This window comes from Stomoxys calcitrans, chromosome 4, assembly GCF_963082655.1.
Source record: "Stomoxys calcitrans chromosome 4, idStoCalc2.1, whole genome shotgun sequence".
In the NCBI taxonomy this organism is placed as follows: domain Eukaryota; kingdom Metazoa; phylum Arthropoda; class Insecta; order Diptera; family Muscidae; genus Stomoxys; species Stomoxys calcitrans.
In genome coordinates, this window is record NC_081555.1 from 73,150,015 (window position 1) to 73,168,468 (window position 18,454).

The 18,454-nt window shown below is 42.2% G+C and overlaps 3 protein-coding genes across 4 annotated transcripts in view; 1 reads left to right on the forward strand and 2 right to left on the reverse strand.

The window, feature by feature from the left end:
- The window catches only part of LOC106090670 (tyrosine-protein kinase hopscotch), a 29,403-nt gene extending 25,158 nt beyond the window's left edge, over positions 1 to 4,245 (reverse strand). Inside the window, exons 1-4 of the mRNA XM_013256948.2 lie at positions 2,863 to 4,245; positions 1,162 to 1,334; positions 1,000 to 1,092; positions 815 to 928 (exon numbers count right to left, since the gene is read on the reverse strand). Coding sequence (XP_013112402.1) covers positions 815 to 928; positions 1,000 to 1,092; positions 1,162 to 1,334; positions 2,863 to 3,888 — 1,406 coding nt within the window. The 5' untranslated portion in view covers positions 3,889 to 4,245. The remainder of the gene's footprint in view (positions 1 to 814; positions 929 to 999; positions 1,093 to 1,161; positions 1,335 to 2,862) is intronic.
- Positions 4,246 to 4,856: 611 nt separating this feature from the next.
- LOC106090667 (NAD(P)H-hydrate epimerase) lies at positions 4,857 to 15,466 on the forward strand. 2 transcript variants are annotated; one of them, XM_013256943.2, is made up of 3 exons: positions 4,857 to 5,092; positions 14,590 to 15,083; positions 15,145 to 15,466. In XM_013256943.2, exons 1-3 carry the CDS (start codon positions 5,030 to 5,032, stop codon positions 15,365 to 15,367), a joined length of 780 nt encoding a protein of 259 aa, XP_013112397.1. In that variant the 5' UTR covers positions 4,857 to 5,029; the 3' UTR covers positions 15,368 to 15,466. The 2 variants fall into 2 exon arrangements, with proteins under 2 accessions (XP_013112397.1, XP_013112398.1); XM_013256944.2 differs by lacking the exon at positions 4,857 to 5,092 and adding an exon at positions 13,080 to 13,145.
- Positions 15,377 to 17,049, reverse strand: LOC106090666 (RNA-binding protein NOB1). Its single transcript, XM_013256942.2, has 2 exons — positions 16,884 to 17,049; positions 15,377 to 16,817 (listed from the first exon to the last, which is right to left on the reverse strand). Exons 1-2 carry the CDS (start codon positions 16,965 to 16,967, stop codon positions 15,480 to 15,482), a joined length of 1,422 nt encoding a protein of 473 aa, XP_013112396.2. The 5' UTR covers positions 16,968 to 17,049; the 3' UTR covers positions 15,377 to 15,479.
- Positions 17,050 to 18,454: the final 1,405 nt, after the last annotated feature.

Genomic DNA, 18,454 nt, shown 5'->3' on the forward strand with positions numbered 1-18,454 from the left:
TAAAAAATACCGTCGAACCCTACAAAATAGGTGAAATCGGGCGGTACAGCTATGGGGGCTATACCTAAACACGGAACAATGTTCATGATTTTTTGTAATAGAGTTTGTTACCCACTAGAAGCCAATAATGCAAATTTCATATTTATAGCTTTATTAGAAATATTTTTGTCGCACCTTCCCATACAAAAGAGACCACTGTGCAGTGCAAGGGTCCTATATTATTGTTGTTGTAGCCAGATTTTAATGTGGAGGTGCCGATCCTCGTCAAGCTCCTATAGGTGAGTAAGCTAGTTCCGGTCTATACGACCGATCACCGCGGGAACAAAGTGGCCATTGGTTATTTAAAGGCGCCAATAACTCTCCTTGTCATATCGCACATCATAGGCACTCAGTATTTGTGCAAGATACCGCTGATTGTCCACGACTGTCGTTGCACCTACTCCGTATGGACCATTCCACTATTCGCAACCTGTGGACGCGCCCGGGGCCCATATTAATGAGTTGTTAAATTCTACCATAAAACTTTTGTTTTCCTACTGTCAATAACCCTTTTTGAACAAATCAAACGAAACCAATTGCTGCTCACGACATATAAAATATTGATTTTAAGTAGATAAATATGCGTTCAGGCCTTGCAGCCATGTTATCTCTTTTATATGAAATCTCAACTACAGATTATGCATTAACATTGATGTAAATAAAAAAATCATTAGGTAAACACTTATATTAACGAACAAATAAATATTGACGCCAAACATAAACATTTATAAAGAAAGCAACCTTAGCGTTCATCACCTGCTAGATAATTACTTACGATTTTGTGTTGATATCAATGTAATATGTATCGTATTCCTTTTCACATTGACGAATAATATAACTGCCGCATTTGTTACCTTGTTCACGTATTTTTGCAAAGGAGAAGGCGCCACTATATGGAAAAGGAGAATAGTAATAACATAATAATTGCAATGAAATTATATACAAAAAAGTTAGGCATACCCGATTGGACCATGACAGTGTAGCGCTATTAATTCCTCCAATGAGGGTGTAGAGTATTGTAGGCAAAGATTTACCATCCATTTAGTGGTTAATCTAAAATATGATAAAAAAAAAAAACATTTAAGTTGGGAAAAATTAAATTTAGCATAGTAAAGACTTCACCTCATATAGCCAGAGAGATAAGAAATAAATGCCTCCAGTTGAATTTTACTTTCAAATTGTATGCGGTAACCATTTGGCATACCGGTGATTTCCAAGCGGCAGCTCAGTGTATTGGGGCTAACCCCACGTGTGTACACTGCATAAATGTTCTCAAGTTTACTCACTAAGGCCCACTAAAAGTTAAAAAAACAAGACCAGATATAAATTAGTGTCGATTAAAGTGGTGGACAAAGAAATGGTACATAACATTATAAGCGTAGAAAGGTCACTGTGGGTGGGCTAGGCACCCCTCAGAATTGTTTGAATGCCCAGAAATTAAAAAAAATGCTAATTAGCTAATTTTTGTGCTTCTCAAAAGGTTTTAGCCTCCCCATACGACACACGACATATGTATATCGAGCCCTTACCGCGAAAATGGTGTAAGCGACAATAACCAAACGGGACGGTTTCTATTGATTATATTTTGATATATTCATAACTGGCCGTTCAAATTGGGTTGGCATGAAACGGAATAACAGTCGAACCTCTATTATCCGGGAATCGATTATTCGGGAACCTCCATTATCCGGGATAGAAAATATATTTTTGTCTTCTTTCGATTAACTCGATTATCCGTGATTACCTCTGTTATCCGGGAGTATAGGTACGGAGGCCAACGTAGCGCTGAGGTTAGCATGTCCGCCGATGACGCTGAACACCTGGTTTCGAATCCTGGCGAGACCATCAGAAAAAAATTTCAACGGTGGTTTTCCCCTCCTAATGCTGGCAACATTTGTGAGGTACTATGCCATGTGAAACTTCTCACCGAGGGAACAAAGTAGCCATTGGTTATTTGAAGACGCCAATAAGAACAATCTGCCACAAAGACCAATCTGCCGATTTTGAGTCTTAATCTCAAAACAGCCCCATTGATTATCCGATTTCGCTGTAAAGGCTGGTTGTATGTTCGCTTTCGCCATATTTTTCGCCGATTACTTTTTTCACATAATAGATTTTAGAGCCAAAATGTCGATGATTTTATTCAGTAGGGTATTGACTCATTACTTATGGTATCACTTTAATAAAAGTGTTATTTTATCATTGATATTTGTGTAGTGTTTGTAAATAGTAATCGCGAAAAACATGGGGTTTGAATGAAATACCAAATAGTACCGGCCCTAATTTGGAACGAATCGAATATGGGCAATATCGGACTATATTTAAATATAGCTTCCATATAAACCAATCTGCCCATTTGAGATTTTGAGCCCATAGAAATCGCATTTTTTACCCAGTTTTGTTATTTCCCGAAATTGACAAAATATCGAATAGTTAATAGTTTTGGTTCTCTTAAAATTCTTACCCGATAGAGACCAAAATCACGGAAAAAACTTCTTCTGTTCACAAATGATAACAAAATTTGGATAAAAAGTTCGAGGCTGCTGGTTGTATTATCGCATATTGTTAACTAAATAATAACTGATACAAGAAGATTACATGCATTTTGATTTAGTTGCAAATACAGCTATATCTGATTCAGATAATTGTTTTGGCATCCACGAATTTGCATTTTTCCGTTGATAGCAGACTATCTAGCAGATGTATTTTATCTCCGTAATGAATACTTCAAACCAGTGAATGTAGTCGAACAGTTACCAATGTGAAACATACAAATGCTCATAGGCAAAAGTAAAAATTTGACATCACAATTTATCTACTCACCTCCAGTTTGTCCTTACTCGTTCTTCTGGCGACTTTTAAGCCGGGCTCAGGGGTATCGTACAAATCCAGTTTTATAAAAACATTGGCCGTCGTTGGATTGGCAAGACTACCACCTCCGTCAACAGGAACGGAAGTCGATATGTCACCAGGTATAAAATCCACGACGCCCTTAAAAGTCTCCAATAAGTAGTCTGGAGCAAGATTGTTGAGCTGGAGTACATAATTCCATTTGACTCGCGCCAATTCGATTTTTTTCTCACGTAGCAAACGAAATGAGTTGCATATTTTACGTTTTATAAATATTTTATGGGCCTTAACCAAGGGGCGGGGTAAATAGCGTTTATAATTGGATTCAATGCGATCCACAGGTTCCCTATGTTCCAATGAGTCGATGTACATATCAACCGCTCCTAGGCCCATTACATTGTCTTTTTTTAAAGGATATCGAATGGATGGAATGCAATCATGCACCATATCATGGCGCATTTGGTTGTATAAATATTCATATGCATTAGGATCCATGGATTGTAGCTGGCCATCTAGAGGAGGCATTTTGAAACGCATACGAAAGCAATATTTAACCCCAGGACGCAATGGTTGTCCGGGTAAACACCATTCCTCTTGATTACTATCTTCGTAAACCTTTAAGCCAAATAGTAATCTTGTGTTTGGGAGTATACCCATCCGCCGACTTATTTCTATACATATTTCTTCACTAGCAGTATTCGTTAAGTGTTCAAATTCAATGAATATTCTTTTGCGATAGCAATATATGCGATGTGTAGTCGTTTCCGCTTCCAATGGCAAATTTATTTGACGCATTCTTTCGGTGTAGCATTGGGAGTTTTGCGATGCCGTGGTATTGCTTGTTGTGTCATGGTCACGCTCATTGCTTTGCTCCAAGTCTAAATTATGTATGCCATTGCTAAGGCCCGAAATGGACGCGCTACCAATGGAACTGCCGCTGTCTTCCAAGACCGTTATGGTGGTATGTGTTGTACCCGATGTATTCGAACATTGATTCATGTTTGGTTGTGTAGTTGCCGTCGTTATTCCGTATTTCCAAGAATGATATCGAAAAAATATAATTGTTATATTTTTTCTATAATATTATAATTTTTAATGCAACAGCCACACTCGTATTGTACGCAGCGCAGCATAAGTATATAGGTATATATAGACACAGCAAACTTGTTTATGTCGTCTTTCCTTTTTTGTGCAATAAGACGAGCATTGACAGAGGTTTCATTGCATCCCAGCATAGACAGTTAACTAAGTCCAGCGGGGCAGAGCGATTAGATCGAGCAAAATAATCTTAAATGACAATTGCATTTTCACTAACTTATTTTTTTATTATAGTTATATTAAACTCTTTAAGACTTCAGAGTACTGTGCTGAATAGGCATTGGCTACAACGCCGATTTTTTTTTTAAGCAAGACATATTAACCCAGGTAGTGTACAGCAAGCAGCTGAGTATTGTTTTTTTTTATCGGAAGTGCATCAAGGCGGATTTAAAAAGGTGATCTCGCACGAACAGCTGTTAACAGCCGGCCAAGGCGGATTTAAAAAAGTGGTCTCACGCGAACAGCTGTTAACAGCCAGCCAGGTTTGACGGTATTAAGATGTCAGATTTTTGTTGTACAAATGAGACCACCTTTAATTGTTTCGCTATGGATGAGGTGTAAAATGCCCTGCGGTGGTTTATTAAACTGTTACAGTGGCTTTTTAAACTTACAGTTTGCTATGCCAAGCTGTAACTTTCTCACTATTAAAATTTTTGACATTTCTGTCGGATTAAAAACTATAATAGTCAAAATTTATTGAAAATCACATATGATTTCCTAAAAAAGACTTGTTTAGTAAACTTGCAATAAGAAAAAAGGAAAAAAATCGCTGCTGTGTTATCAAGCCTTTGACATTAAGATTTACTGCAAAATGAAAACAAAAAAAAATTGTACTCAGCTGCTGACATGACCTCACCTTATTAGTGCATCCTCAGTACCACCTATAAGCTAAGCAAAAATTGTATCTCTATGTAACTTTTTCGCTGTGCAGTTTTTTTCAACTATTCGACTTCAAAATCGATTAATCGACGACTTTTTTTTTATCGAAAGTCGACTTTGGGATCTCTATATTGCGGATGATGAAGAGGCAATAGAAACAAACATGATTTTTAAACGTATATTTGACGAGAAACATATATTTACGACTATAAAAAATTTTTCGAAGGTAATATGTTGTTTCGATTTGTCCAAACAAGGAATTGCTGCAGTGTGAATTTATAAATGGGTTTTTTTTTCGTCCTAGTTGCTGATTACAACATACATATGTGCATATATGATGAATTAAGATTAGTAGTAGACGTACTTACACAGTTGAAAAGACTAAACTGTGTTTGCATGAGGGGCTGTATAACCCCATCGATATACTAAATAAGTGATGTAGCTTAGTAGAATGAATGTCCGTGGGCATAGGAATTTATGTGTGGATGGGTGTAGCTTCCCATCTACCAAGCAGAAGTTATAAGATTTGTGGACTTAAACTAGCTTTCTGAATATTATTGTTAAAATGAGACAATGTACTGGACGCTGCCGATGTATATTAGTGCGGCCGACAAATTACCACATATTAGCATATGGCGGTGGTTCCTACCCATAAAACCGATTGCTGCGGAATGTTGTTGTAAATGCAAATTTTGCTTATGAACATTCCACTAAGGAACAGGGGCAAACTTCTCATATATCAATGAGTACAGTTCAAGTTTTAAGCTCAATGGTAAGGGGCCTCCTTTTTATAGCCGAGTCCGAACAGCGTGCCGCAGTGCGACACCTCTTTGGAGAGAAGTTTGCAGAAGGGTGCAGATGTTTGTCCGCCCCGTACCACTATGGACATACATCTAAGCCATTATAAAGTAACCTCTATAAAGAAAATGTTAAGTTAGGAATTCCGTGCTACTTACAAAATCCTTAATTGTTTTCAATACCACTCCCCTAAGTTGTTTCATGTCTGATATTGTGTCTCCACTTAAGTGCCGGTTGTTGTTGTTGTTGTAGCAGTGCCAATCCGATACGTACAACCGGCTGCCATGGGATTGCCTAAGTGCCGGTATCTGTTGGACGCGAAAGCCGGGCAATGACAATGAAAATGCTCCAACGTCTCATCATCTTCCCCGCATGCCCTACACATGCTATCACTTGTCGCACCGATTTGACATAAGTGAGCTCGTAGTACAATACCAATAGCTATACTAACCTCCTTCTTGCTTCCTTTCAGTAATAGCCTCGTCTTCTCACGATCTGGATCCCCCCATAGGATTTTCGGCGTCCTACCGACCGTTTCGCTGTTCCACAATGTTGCATGTGGATTCGTCGCCCACTCCCTTAACTCGGACTGCGTCGACCCGAAAGGCTTCGGGTTAACCAAGTTTATTGACGGCAGTCTTCTGGCCTTCACCGCCAAATCGTCTGCCCTTTCATTTCCCCTTACTTCGTTATGGCCCGGCACCCAAACGATGCGGGTTTTCCCATCCTCAGAGAAGGCGTTAATCTCCTTCTTACACTGCAAGACTATTCGTGAACTTACCGTCCTGGTTGTTATTGCCCTTATGACAATTTTACTGTCGGTAAAGATGTTCACACTCGACGTCCTCGCGTTAGTACCATACCACTTCACGCATTCCGTGATCGCCCGGATCTCTGCCTGCAGACTGTATTGTGGTCAGGCAGTCTAAAACAGATCTCAGTCCCTGGATTCTCAATGTAAACCCCCAGGCCCACTCTGTCCTCTAGCTTTGATCCATCCGTGTAACATGATCTTCCAGATGGCAATACTATAGTTCCGTCAATCCAAAACTGTGCCTACGGCAGCAGTGAATCGGACTCGACTTCAAGGTTCATCTCAGGTATCCGATCGGAAACCTCTTCCCTTCCTTCCAGGTTTCCTATCGTCGCCTCGATTATACCGCGATGGTATGAGCTGCTCCCATCCTCAATCCATTCTCCCATCGCCTTGGCTCCATTCTCCATCCATTCTTCCATCGCAGTGGCTGCCTCACACTTAATCTGTATGTCAATGGGTCGGATATCTAGAATAGTCTCCAGTGCCCTAGTGGGCGTGGTCCTCATCGCTCCGTCTATGCCAAGACAACATGTTCTCTGAGCCTGTTGTATGGTCCTTATGTTGCATTTTTTCTCCTTAGCAGTCCACCAAACTACTGAGGCGTAAGTAATTATTGGTCTAATCACGCTCCTGTAGAGCCAGTGGACTATCCTGGCCCATGGCAGCCGGTTGTACGCACCGGATTGACCCGATGGAATCTTCATCGGCAAGGGCTGCCGCCTCAGTGTACGTGTTCGTCTTTTTTCGTCATGGGAGAGGCACATCCCGGAGTGCCTTCTCCGTATGCTTCTGGTCCGTGCCGGGTTTGAAAAGAACCCCGGACCCTGGTTCTGTTCCGTTTGCCAGAACCGCCTTCATCATCAGTCAGTGTCGGTGAGGTGTAACCGGTGCTTGGAGTGGGTACATTTCCGTTCTTGCTCTGGCCTAACCTCGCTACGGAAGTATAGTCATACTGGCTATGTCGCTAGGTGCTGTGCGAACATAGCCAGCATTGGGTCACAAGCGTCGCCGTCGGACTATGTGGACTATGTGACCCCCCCGACCTCTCCCGTACGGCAATTTATGCAACGACAGCACCCTAGCCCTACTATTGCCAGGCCAGTGTCGGGAAATGTATCGTTCTTGCAGTTAAACTGCAATGGACTGCGAGGCAAGATTGATGAGATTGTAGATTTTATGAGTCGGAAGAGCATATCGGCCGCAGCGATCCAGGAGACAAAGCTGACTAACACCTGCAGCTTGCACAGTTGTCACGGCTACAATGTGCTACGTAAGGATCGCTCAAGGAATGGAGGTGGGGGATTGGCCTTCGTTATACACCATTCCGTGCAGTATAGACCTATCTCGCCTGCGCTTGACGCTAGTGACCCATACATGGAATGTATGGGGGTAGCAGTCAGGTCTGGTACTGCCGAGATAGAGATATACAACGTGTATATACCGCCGGTTGGCAGCTGTGTCCCGATTAATGGCCAGGCCTACAGCCCCGACATAAGTGGGTTGCTATCTGGCCATAGTCGTCTGGTTCTGGGGGATTTTAATGCACATCACTCGTCATGGCATTCTCCCCTAGGTAACGACCAGCGTGGCATAGCTTTGGCAGAGCAGATAGATAGCTCCACGTTTTGCACGGTGAATGAGGATGCCCCCACTAGGATTACGAGGAGGTGCAGCAGCTCGCCAGACATCTCAATCGCATCCCCTGATCTCCTGAGTGACGTATCCTGGCAAGCCGTCATCTCTTTGGGGTCAGACCACCTCCCCATAATACTCACCATCGACCGACCACCCGACTTCATAACCTCTGAGCGCCGGACGTTCATCAATTACAAGAAGGCCAATTGGACTGGCTTCAGAGAGTATACCAATCGCCGCTTCAATGAACTGCCACCCCCCTCTGATGTGCTTGTGGCCGAGAGGAAATTCCGAGACATCATCAACGTAGCAGCCACACGCTTTATACCAGCCGGTCGCATACCGCAAGTGCGACCCAATTTCCCGGCGCAAGCAGTGGTACTCGCAGACGAGCGTGATGGGATTCGTGCTATGGACCCCGCTAACCCCAGAATCATCGAGCTGAATCTGGAAATAAACGGGGTAGTCAACGAACATAAGCGGAATTTGTGGCTGGAACACTTGGAGCAATGTAACTTAGGCACCGGTGCAGGCAAATTGTGGGCCACTGTTAAATCTCTCTCGAACCCCGGTAGACGGGACGACAGGACCTCAGTCACTTTTGGCGAGTTAACCGTGACTGATCCGAAGAGATGCGCCAGGTTGTTCAACCGTCAATTTATTGTGCATCCCGAGAGAGACAGGGCAAGGAGGAGAGCCATTCGCCGTATTCGTGGTCTCCGAGCCAATGAACAGCCATCACAATTTACCGTGGGCGAAGTTACGAATGTCATCCGTGGCGCCAAACCTTCCAAGGCGTTGGGCCCCGACGGAATCTCTACATTGATGCCGAAGAATCTGGATTTACCTGGAGTTGAGTACCTTACCACAGTCCTTAACCTGTCATTGAACACTCTTATAGTTCCCGATGTCTGGAAAATGGGCAGAGTGATCCCGCTACTGAAGCCTGGTAAGGACCCGAGTTTGGGGGAGTCGTACAGACCGATCTCCCTTCTCTCACCAGTGGCTAAGACGCTTGAGGCATTACTCCTCCCGAGCCTCGTAGGAGAATTTCCATTCGCCGAGCATCAACACGGATTTCGGAGACTGCACAGCACAACAACAGCTTTGCATGCCATCACCACACACATTTGCCGTGGCTTCAATCAACCCAGGCCATGTGATAGGACGGTCCTCGTGGCACTGGACCTATCGAAGGCATTCGACACGGTCAGCCATGCCAAATTATTTGAGGACATCGCCAACACGTCCCTCCAGCCAGGCCTGAAACGTTGGGTCGCGAATTATCTGTGTGGCCGCCAGTCATTTGTGGAATTTAGGGATAAGAAGTCAAAACACCGTAGAGTGAAACAGGGAGTTCCCCAAGGTGGGGTGATATCTCCGGCTCTGTTTAACCTCTACCTATCCTCTATCCCACCTCCTCCAGACGGCATAGAGATCGTATCATATGCGGACGACTGTACGATCATGGCATCAGGCCCCCCACCCATTGATGACATCTGCGATAGGTTGAACGTCTACCTCAACGAGCTTGCCTCATATTTCGCTGCAAGAAATCTGAAGATATCCGCCACCAAATCTTCAGCCACACTGTTCACTACAAATACGCGTGAGGTGAATTCTGAGCTGACTGTGATGGTCGATGGAGAAATGATTCCGACCATCAAGTGTCCCAAAATACTTGGCGTCACATTTGACAGCTCCTACACTTTCTCCCCACATGCCACAGCAATATGCAATAAAGTCAAAAGTAGAAACAAGGTCCTCAAGTCACTCGCTGGCAGCACTTGGGGTGCAGACAAAGAAACCTTGTTGACCACGTACAAAGCAATTGGCCGGTCTGTGGTAAGTTATGCAGCGCCAGTGTGGTCACGTCAACTTTGTGACACGCAGTGGAATAATATTCAGATCTGTCAGAATGCCGCCCTCCGAACTGCGACGGGCTGTCTCCTTAGTTCTCATGTGGACCACCTCCATCAGGAGACAAAGATCCTACCAGTGCGAAGACATAACTACATGCTGTCTAAGCAATACCTTCTGGGCTGTTATCGCAGAAATCATCCAAATCATCATCTTGTGGATAGATACCCACCGCCCAGAAGCCTTAAGGTTGATCTACACGATCTAGATCGTGAGGTCCAGCGCTACAAGAGAGAACCTCTAGATCAAGCGGCATATCAAGCGGGTCTGAACAACATTCATGCAGACACGGTAGCAGACGCGTTAATTGGCTACCGGGTGAATGTAGTCCTTGGAGAACGACCGCCACCCATTGCACCCGAAGAAATCGACCTCCCCGGCAAACCAGAGTGGTTCTGGCTCAATTACGTTCCGGCAGATGCAGCCGCCTCAATTCCCACAGAGCTAGGATTGATGCCGACGTGCAGGATGTATGTCCCGATTGTAACCAGGGACCGCACGATACACGTCACCTGTTTAACTGCCCGGCCAGACCCACTCGACTCAGACCCAGATCCCTGTGGACGCACCCCATCTTAGTCGCGGAGTTCCTGGGTCTTGGCACTCAACAGAATCAAGCAGACGAAAGATAGTACACAATAAACTGCTACAACAACAACAACAACAACTATCCTCGGATTCAGGCCCCATTTGGAGCCTACGGCCCGCTTACATAGTGCCCAACATCTGTGAGCCTTCTCAGTACGCTCCTGAATGTGACACTTCCAATTCAGTTTCCTGACCTTGTCAGATATCGAAATCGTCTTATTGAGGAAACGTGGTGTGTTAAGTTGGCCCACCTTCGTCTTCCTCGTGAACAGGCATATTTCAGTCTTCTCTGGGTTAACATTGAGACCTCTGGCTCTAGCCCAGTCATATGCCATATGCAAGACCCTTTCGGTGCTTCTGCATGGCTCGTTCGGATCCTTACCCCTTAGTCTCTAAGGACCGGGTCCACCCGGTACTGGGGTTGGATCAGTGTGCCGGTCCGCACATTTTTAAAAGCCCCCTCGATGTCAATGCATACCGCCAGTGTGTATGAGAAGTCTCCACCGACCTTCCCTTGACATAGGCATGCTGTTTGTATTTGAGCAGTTCGCTTTATCATGGTGTCCACAATACGTTCCATGGTTTTGAGTAGAAAGGACGTAAGGGTTATAGGTCTGTAGGCCTTTAGTGTCGCATAACTTGCCTTGTCGGGCTTGTGTATAAACACCACCCTTGCCTCCTGCCAGGCTTTCGGAGAATATGAAAGTCCTAGGCACGCTGTGAAAATTTTGGTCAGACGAGGCGCCAGATATGCTGCCTCTTTCTGCAGTAACGCCGAAAATATTCCATCAGGTCCAGGTGACTTAAATGGTTTAAGGCTCCTCAAGGATTCCTTCACCATAAATTCCGTTATTATAAACCTTCGATCAACTTCATTTTTCCAAGATTCCGGTGTCTCCGTGGGTCCCTTCGTATCCTGTGGAAAATGGGTTTTCGTCAAAAGTCTCAACATGTCCTCCGTTGTCTCTGCTCTCACTCCCATGTCGTCTACTAAAGTTTCAGTTTGGACATGGATTTTTGAGAGATTTTTTTTATCTTGACGGCGTTATTAACGCTGTCGACCTGTACGCAGAAAAGCTTCCAGGAGTCACGTTTTGCCGCTCTGGTAATCTTATTATATTCCTTGAGACGTGATGATTGGGCTGATTTCCTTTCTCTAAGAGGACAACTATCTTCGAAGGACCCCACCAGTGCAGTCGTAATCCTGTTGACATTTTCGTCAATCTCTTCTATGCTTGGACAAGCTAAATTATCTTGCCCAAGTCTTCTTCTGAGTATTCCGAATCTTGTCCAGTTGGTTTTCAACTTATTCCGGAAGCTTATCGGATTCGGCGCTGGCCGTGGTATTCTAAACCTAATGTAGGGATGGTCAGAAAAAGAGTGTTCCATGGAGACCCTCCAATCCTGAACCCCACCGCTGAAAATTTTTCCTAATGGTCTCGCCAGGATTCGAACCCAGGCGTTCAGCAGTGTGTTATACACTGAGGCGGCAGTCCTTGCCGATGATGGAATCCATTGGGTCAATCCGATACGTACAACCGGCTGGAGTGTGATGGCCATTGGTTGTGTATAGCCCCAATTACTCATCTTGTGATATCGAGTATCATAGGCACTCAGTAAGAGCTGGTGCCTCACTGAAACTCACCACTCGAAAACCCTGATTACACATACTAACGAGGATTAATGCCAACACGCAGGATGTGTGTCCCGATTGTGATCTGGAACCACACGACACCTGTTTAACTGACAAGCTAGACTCAGATCCCTCTGTCACAACTCCCCTAGTCGCAGAGATCCTAGATCCCGCATACTCGACAGAACCAAGCGGATGAAAAATAGAATACAGCACTCTGTTACCACATCAACAACGGAACATTCCGCTACCCATAACTAATCTAATGGCAGGCGGTTGTACGTACTGGATGGACCTGATTGAGTCCTTCATCGCCAAGGGTTGCTGCCTCAGTGTACAACACACTGCTACAACAACAACACAACAATGTGTAGACCGTACGAAGGCACACGAGTTGCTTACACTATCCGTGTGCTGCTGATCGGGGGCATAGGAATTTATGTGCGGTTGTGTGTTCTTGCCCATATATGATCTAGAGCGAGAGGCTCAGCGTTACAAGAGATAAACTCTAGATTAAGCGGCATATCAAGCTTGCCTGGACAACATTCATGCAAACACTGCAGCATATGCGGTGAATAGCTAGCGGGTGAATGTGGTCCTTGGAGAACTTCCGCCACCCATTGCACTTAAAGAAATTGAAATCCTCCGGCAAACCAGAGTAGTTCTGGCTCAATTACGGCCACCACAACTCCTAGACAGCAAGGATTGGTACCAACGTGCAGGATGTTCGTCCCGATTGTGACCTGCGACTACACGACACATGTCACCTGTTTCAGTTTGTCAACAAGATCTTTATCAAATCGTCTTCGTCTACACTTTCAGCGCTTTTAATTTTTGTGTCAAATTGTCAACAACTTTAACGGAATGTTTTTATCGTGCGTATTATTGGTAATTTATTTATTTGATTTGATTTTAGTATTACTTATTTTTTTCCATTTTGTTTAATTCTTTTTTTTTGTTAAGTGAAATTTTTTAATTATTTTTTTTTCAAGCTCTTTTATTTATAATTCTTGATAATTTGTTTTCAAAGCCAAAAGTATTATTGTGATCTTTTTTTTTCTATATTTTTGTTTAAGTATTACTTTTTTTTATTATGCTTTAATCATTTTTTTAATTTATTACGTTGATCTTTTTTGAGTAGGATTTTTTTTAATCAGTTGCTGCTTATAATTTTTAGTAATTTGTTTTTTATTTGTTATTTAGTTTTATCTAGATTCAGAAAGTGTTAAATAGGTTAAATTTTTTTTCCATTTTCTAAGTTTTTGAGTTTTTTATTTTTAATTAAGTAGTTTTTTAACTTATGTTAGAAAAAGTACGTCTTATGCATAGTGTGATTATTTATAGGCCTGATGGCTTCGCATTGCATGAAATGAAATAAATAAATAAATAAATTTACCTCCCCAGCGATACTAACTCGACCCAGACCCAGATCCCTCTGGTCACACCCCACCTTAGTCGCAAATTTCCTGGATTTCGATATTAAACAGAACCAAACAGACGAAAGATGGAATACAACACACTGCTTCAACAACAAAATTGAAAACTTTCGAACGATTTTACTCGTTTACGTATGCGGTAATTGCGCCACTGGTTATCAAGAGGATATTCCACCCTCTATAAACTACGTACGCTATGTTAATGTGGTGGGAAAAAGTGCATGCGTTAATGTTGTTGTGCAGTCACATATGTATGTGGATCACGCGATCCTCATCAAGCTCCTAAAGGGAGCAATCTCGTTCTGGTCCATAGGACCGATCACCGCGGGAACGCAATGGCTATCGATTATTTAAAGGCGCCAATAACTGACCGTCTCATCGAGTTTCACAGGCACTCAGTATTTATGCCGGTGTCGTCCGGCATCTCACTGAGACTCCACTCGATATCGCTGATTGTCCGCGACTGCAATTGCGGCTGGTATACGAAGCATTCCACTATACGCAAACTGTGAACGCCCCAGTTAGCTCCCAGCTGAGCAACTTTTCTCATGATGATGATGAGCTAGGAGTTCTAACCCGCGTGGTGCTCATAGTCATCCTGCGCAGGGACCGTTGATTAGTGGAGATAGTTATTATGATCTAATCAATATTGGGTGATAGTTATTATTTCATTTCAAATATTCGCAATAGCCTTTTTGACAAAAACTTGTTTTGGAGCAGGTGCATGACTTAAAAATATCCGTCAAGAAAATAGAAAATGGAATTTTAAAAAACTGTAACGGAAGAGATCAATTTTAGAACTATTTCGGATTTTTATTAAATTTATTTGTAGTTATTTGCAAATACAGTTTGAAATTGTTTCTTCACAACTCTTTTTATTTTATCCGAAAAACAAGGCTATTCGCTGTCTTACATCATTTAACGCCATGAAATACTTGAATCAAACAGAAGCAATAAATGTTGATCAGGAACTATTCAACGAATATAAATTTAGTGTTGATCAACTTATGGAGTTGGCCGGCTTAAGCTGTTCCCATGCCATAGCAAAATGTTTTGCAGCTAATGAACATAAACGCGTTCTCGTCTGTTGTGGCCCTGGTAACAATGGTGGTGATGGATTGGTTTGTGCTCGGCATCTTTCCCTAATGGGTTATTTGCCAAAAGTGTATTATCCAAAACCAACGCCAAATTCATTATATGAGAACTTAACACACCAGTGCAAGGCAATGAATATAGAATTTTTGGAAACCTGTCCACCATCAGAGCTGCTCAACAAATCCTACGATTTAATAGTAGATGCATTGTTTGGCTTTAGCTTCAAGCCACCGGTAAGGGAAGCATTTGTGCCTATAATTAAGGCGTTACAAGAAACAAGATTACCCATAGCCAGGTTTGCCTTGCAATAGTTTCCACAACTTACAATTATATTTCACTTATATTCTTCATTCTAGTATCGATATTCCCAGTGGCTGGCATGTTGAGAATGGAAAAAACGACGAATGTTGTTTCGAACCAAGTCTTTTAATCTCTTTAACAGCACCAAAACTTTGTGCTAAGTTATACAAAGGCCCTCATCACTATTTAGGTGGGAGATTTGTACCGCCGGCTTTAAAGGAAAAGTATCAACTGGACTTGCCCGAATATCCAGGAACCGAGACATGTGTAAAATTGTAAAAACTACTCTTCAAATTAAATTATTGCTATCTATATATTATTTATATATATATTTACAAGTTTGTAATAAAAATTTCATAAAATAACGCGAGGAATTAATATAATCTGTGATTTACTTATACAATCGGTTGTAATGTTTACGACGTCTGTCCTCCTCATATGTGTTGTTACGTGCCCATTCCTTAACATGACCCTTGGATCGAAGCAATGCAGACTTGGAGTCAACATCACGCATTGCAAATGGGGAGAAACCTGCTATATAGTCTTCTTCCAGCGCGTTTGTTTTCGTTTTGGCTACTCGAGAAGGCATTTGCCGCGGAATAGGCTGATCTTCAAATAGAATGGGATTACGGGAATGCTTACCGCCACGAAAACGAGGAATACTTTGGTTCTTATATTTTTTGGTTAATGGGCGTCGCGTATTTATATGAATAACTTGCTTGCCATTTTCGTCCAAACTTACGGCCACACGCTTAAGAGTCTTATTGCCACAATTTGGACAGAACACTTTGGTCATAATAGAAGTGGTCTTGAAGCATGCGTAGCATCTTAGAATGTAGGTGCGCAAATGTTTTATTACACGCCCATTTAGGGCACATAGATTTAGATTCATCTGTTTCAAGGTGTTTTGCACAGTAAAGTCTGTTGACATACAGGCTACAACAGGTATAAAGTCTGCTTCAGTTTTACCTTCCATCGATTTTTTAACTTTTTTTATATTAGTGGGAGTAATCCAAGTGCCATCATTGTCATCGTCCTGGATGATGTTTTTCAGCGTTGACTCTTGTTCAATATCTTCTCGTTCATTGCAATCTTCACTACTTGAATCGCCATCGTCAGATTGTGTTGATGCGGCCACTAGCAAATCACAATCAACATCATCTTCTACAGATTCACATTTTAACTTTTCGAAAAGTTCTTCCAGTTCTTCTGGCGTTACTTCGGGTATGTCGTGTTTGTCTTCTGGATTTTCTATCTGGTTTTCAATGGCCTCCTTAACTTTATCCACACTGTAGTCTTTATCATCAGAATCATTAGGGGCTTGCGAATTATTTGCTTCGGTATCATCTGTGCTGTCTTCCTTCTCTTCTTCTGATTCGGAGAAACCTTCGCTATTATACCACCCAGGCAGTTTTGTTGCATCTTGAAGTTCTTCTGGTTTATCCTTTGATGCTATGACCTGTCCCATCACCGGCTCTTTTCTCAGATGTTCTGTACCCACAGTATCAGCTTCCAACTCATAGGTCAATGCGATTACTTTGATGTCAATCCCAGACAAAGATGCATAATCGCCAGTCTTCTTGGCGAATTCAACGCAATGCTTTACCACATCCGCGCGGGGTTCCCGCACCTGTAAATCATAGGGCAAAACACATAAACGTCGAATTTGCCTCTTGTTTCTTACTTCGTTCACAACATCCGGGACAGTTAGTATGTTCTCGGCATAATCCTGAGGAAAAGTTATATATATATATAATGACAATTTATCGAGTTTTAATAATTTCAAAGAACTCACGTTCAACTGCACAGCATTTATAAATGCTGTCGTATCAGCAATTAAATATTTAATTTTTTTGGTGTTTTCCGTCATTTTGCTCATGTAAACTCCTCCACGTGTGTAGGTGCGACTTTAGTAGCTAAAAAATCGACTAATCGATTACGAAATCCAATCAACCGCAGACTGTGGCTGTATGAAGTTTCTAACGATAACTCGCATGATGACAGTTATACAGGGTGACACTTACATTATCAACAGATTTAGCTACTGTCGCCAGAATAATAAAGCTGCCATTAGACGAAAAGATATGACATATGTAATTTCACAAACAGCAACTATGAAAGTTGTACATATCGTATGATACGTTCGAAATATTTAATACGACAAACGGATTTTGGAATAAATATGCATTTTTTTGATTAAATCGTGCATTTTTTTTCATCGGACATACATGTAGATACAATTTTATAAAAAAAAGTACAATACATAAGAGAAACATGCCGATTAAGCACGCTCTATTCGTATTCGAGGTACGTAAGACAAGTCTTATGAATACAAAAAGGGATAACTCATATGCCATGTCTTATCGTCTAAAAACAGCTTTATGGTTCTTATTTATAATGCACATACAACCTAACGTTATGAAAACACGTTGGCAGTGCGAAGTGCACTCACGGGAAAAAATTTTACTCACCACTTTGTGTATGCTACCTTTTCGTTATATCATGGCTCCAATCGTCATTGAGATGCAGGATTCGTTAAAAGGTTAGGTCACATGCGAGAACATAATGTGGATAGGCCCCATGAACACCATTCCAAATTTTGCCCATGAAAATTCCACTAAGGAACAAGGGCAAACTTTTCGCATATCAATGAGTACATTCCGATTCAAGTTTAAGCTCAATGATAAGGGGTCCGAACGGCGTGCCGCAGTGCGACACCTCTTTGGAGAGAAGTTTTACGTGGCATAGTACCTCACAAATGTTGCCAGCATCAGGAGGGGAAAACCACCGCTGAAAATTTTCTCTGAGGGTCTCGCCAGGATTCGAACCCAGGCATTCAGCGTCCTAGGCGGACATACTAACCTCTCCACTACGGTAGCCTCTATCAATGAACATTATTATGGATGTCAAATCTGCCGATTGAAAAGGTCATCATATTGGAGAAAACGTAAACAAAGAAATAATGTAAAGAGAGAACAAGTTGGCATCCTTAATGCCAAGTACTGCAAGAAATTGAAAAAATTTATGTCGGCTGAACGCTTGGCTTAACCTTATTCATAAAATTTAAAGAAAAAAACAAGTTGGCATCCTTAATGCCAAGTACTGCCAAAAATTAAAAAAAAAAATATGTAGGCTGAACGCTTGGCTTAGCCTTATTTAGTGAATCCTGATTTAGATGCGTACTCCACTTAAGATGCCATCACACTATATGATATGTCAAATTTTGCTATTGATAGAGCATGGCGAAACATTTAAAGGTTATCTCATTTATACAAAAACCATGGTGCAATCCGCCATCTTGCCATCAAATTTATCGACGTTTTGCCAACACACACAAACAAATTTGTGTGCATGTGTGTATACGTG

Bases quoted from the DNA above. Each gene is read 5' to 3' on its own strand.
- LOC106090666 (XM_013256942.2), bottom strand. From the start codon at position 16,967: ATGAGCAAAATGACGGAAAACACCAAAAAAATTAAATATTTAATTGCT. The intron at 16,818-16,883 runs GTGAGTTCTTTG...ACTTTTCCTCAG, and splicing joins TAAATGCTGTGCAGTTGAAC to GATTATGCCGAGAACATACT.
- LOC106090667 (XM_013256943.2), top strand. From the start codon at position 5,030: ATGATTTTTAAACGTATATTTGACGAGAAACATATATTTACGACTATA. The intron at 5,093-14,589 runs GTAATATGTTGT...CCGAAAAACAAG, and splicing joins CTATAAAAAATTTTTCGAAG to GCTATTCGCTGTCTTACATC. The intron at 15,084-15,144 runs GTTTGCCTTGCA...TCTTCATTCTAG, and splicing joins ACAAGATTACCCATAGCCAG to TATCGATATTCCCAGTGGCT.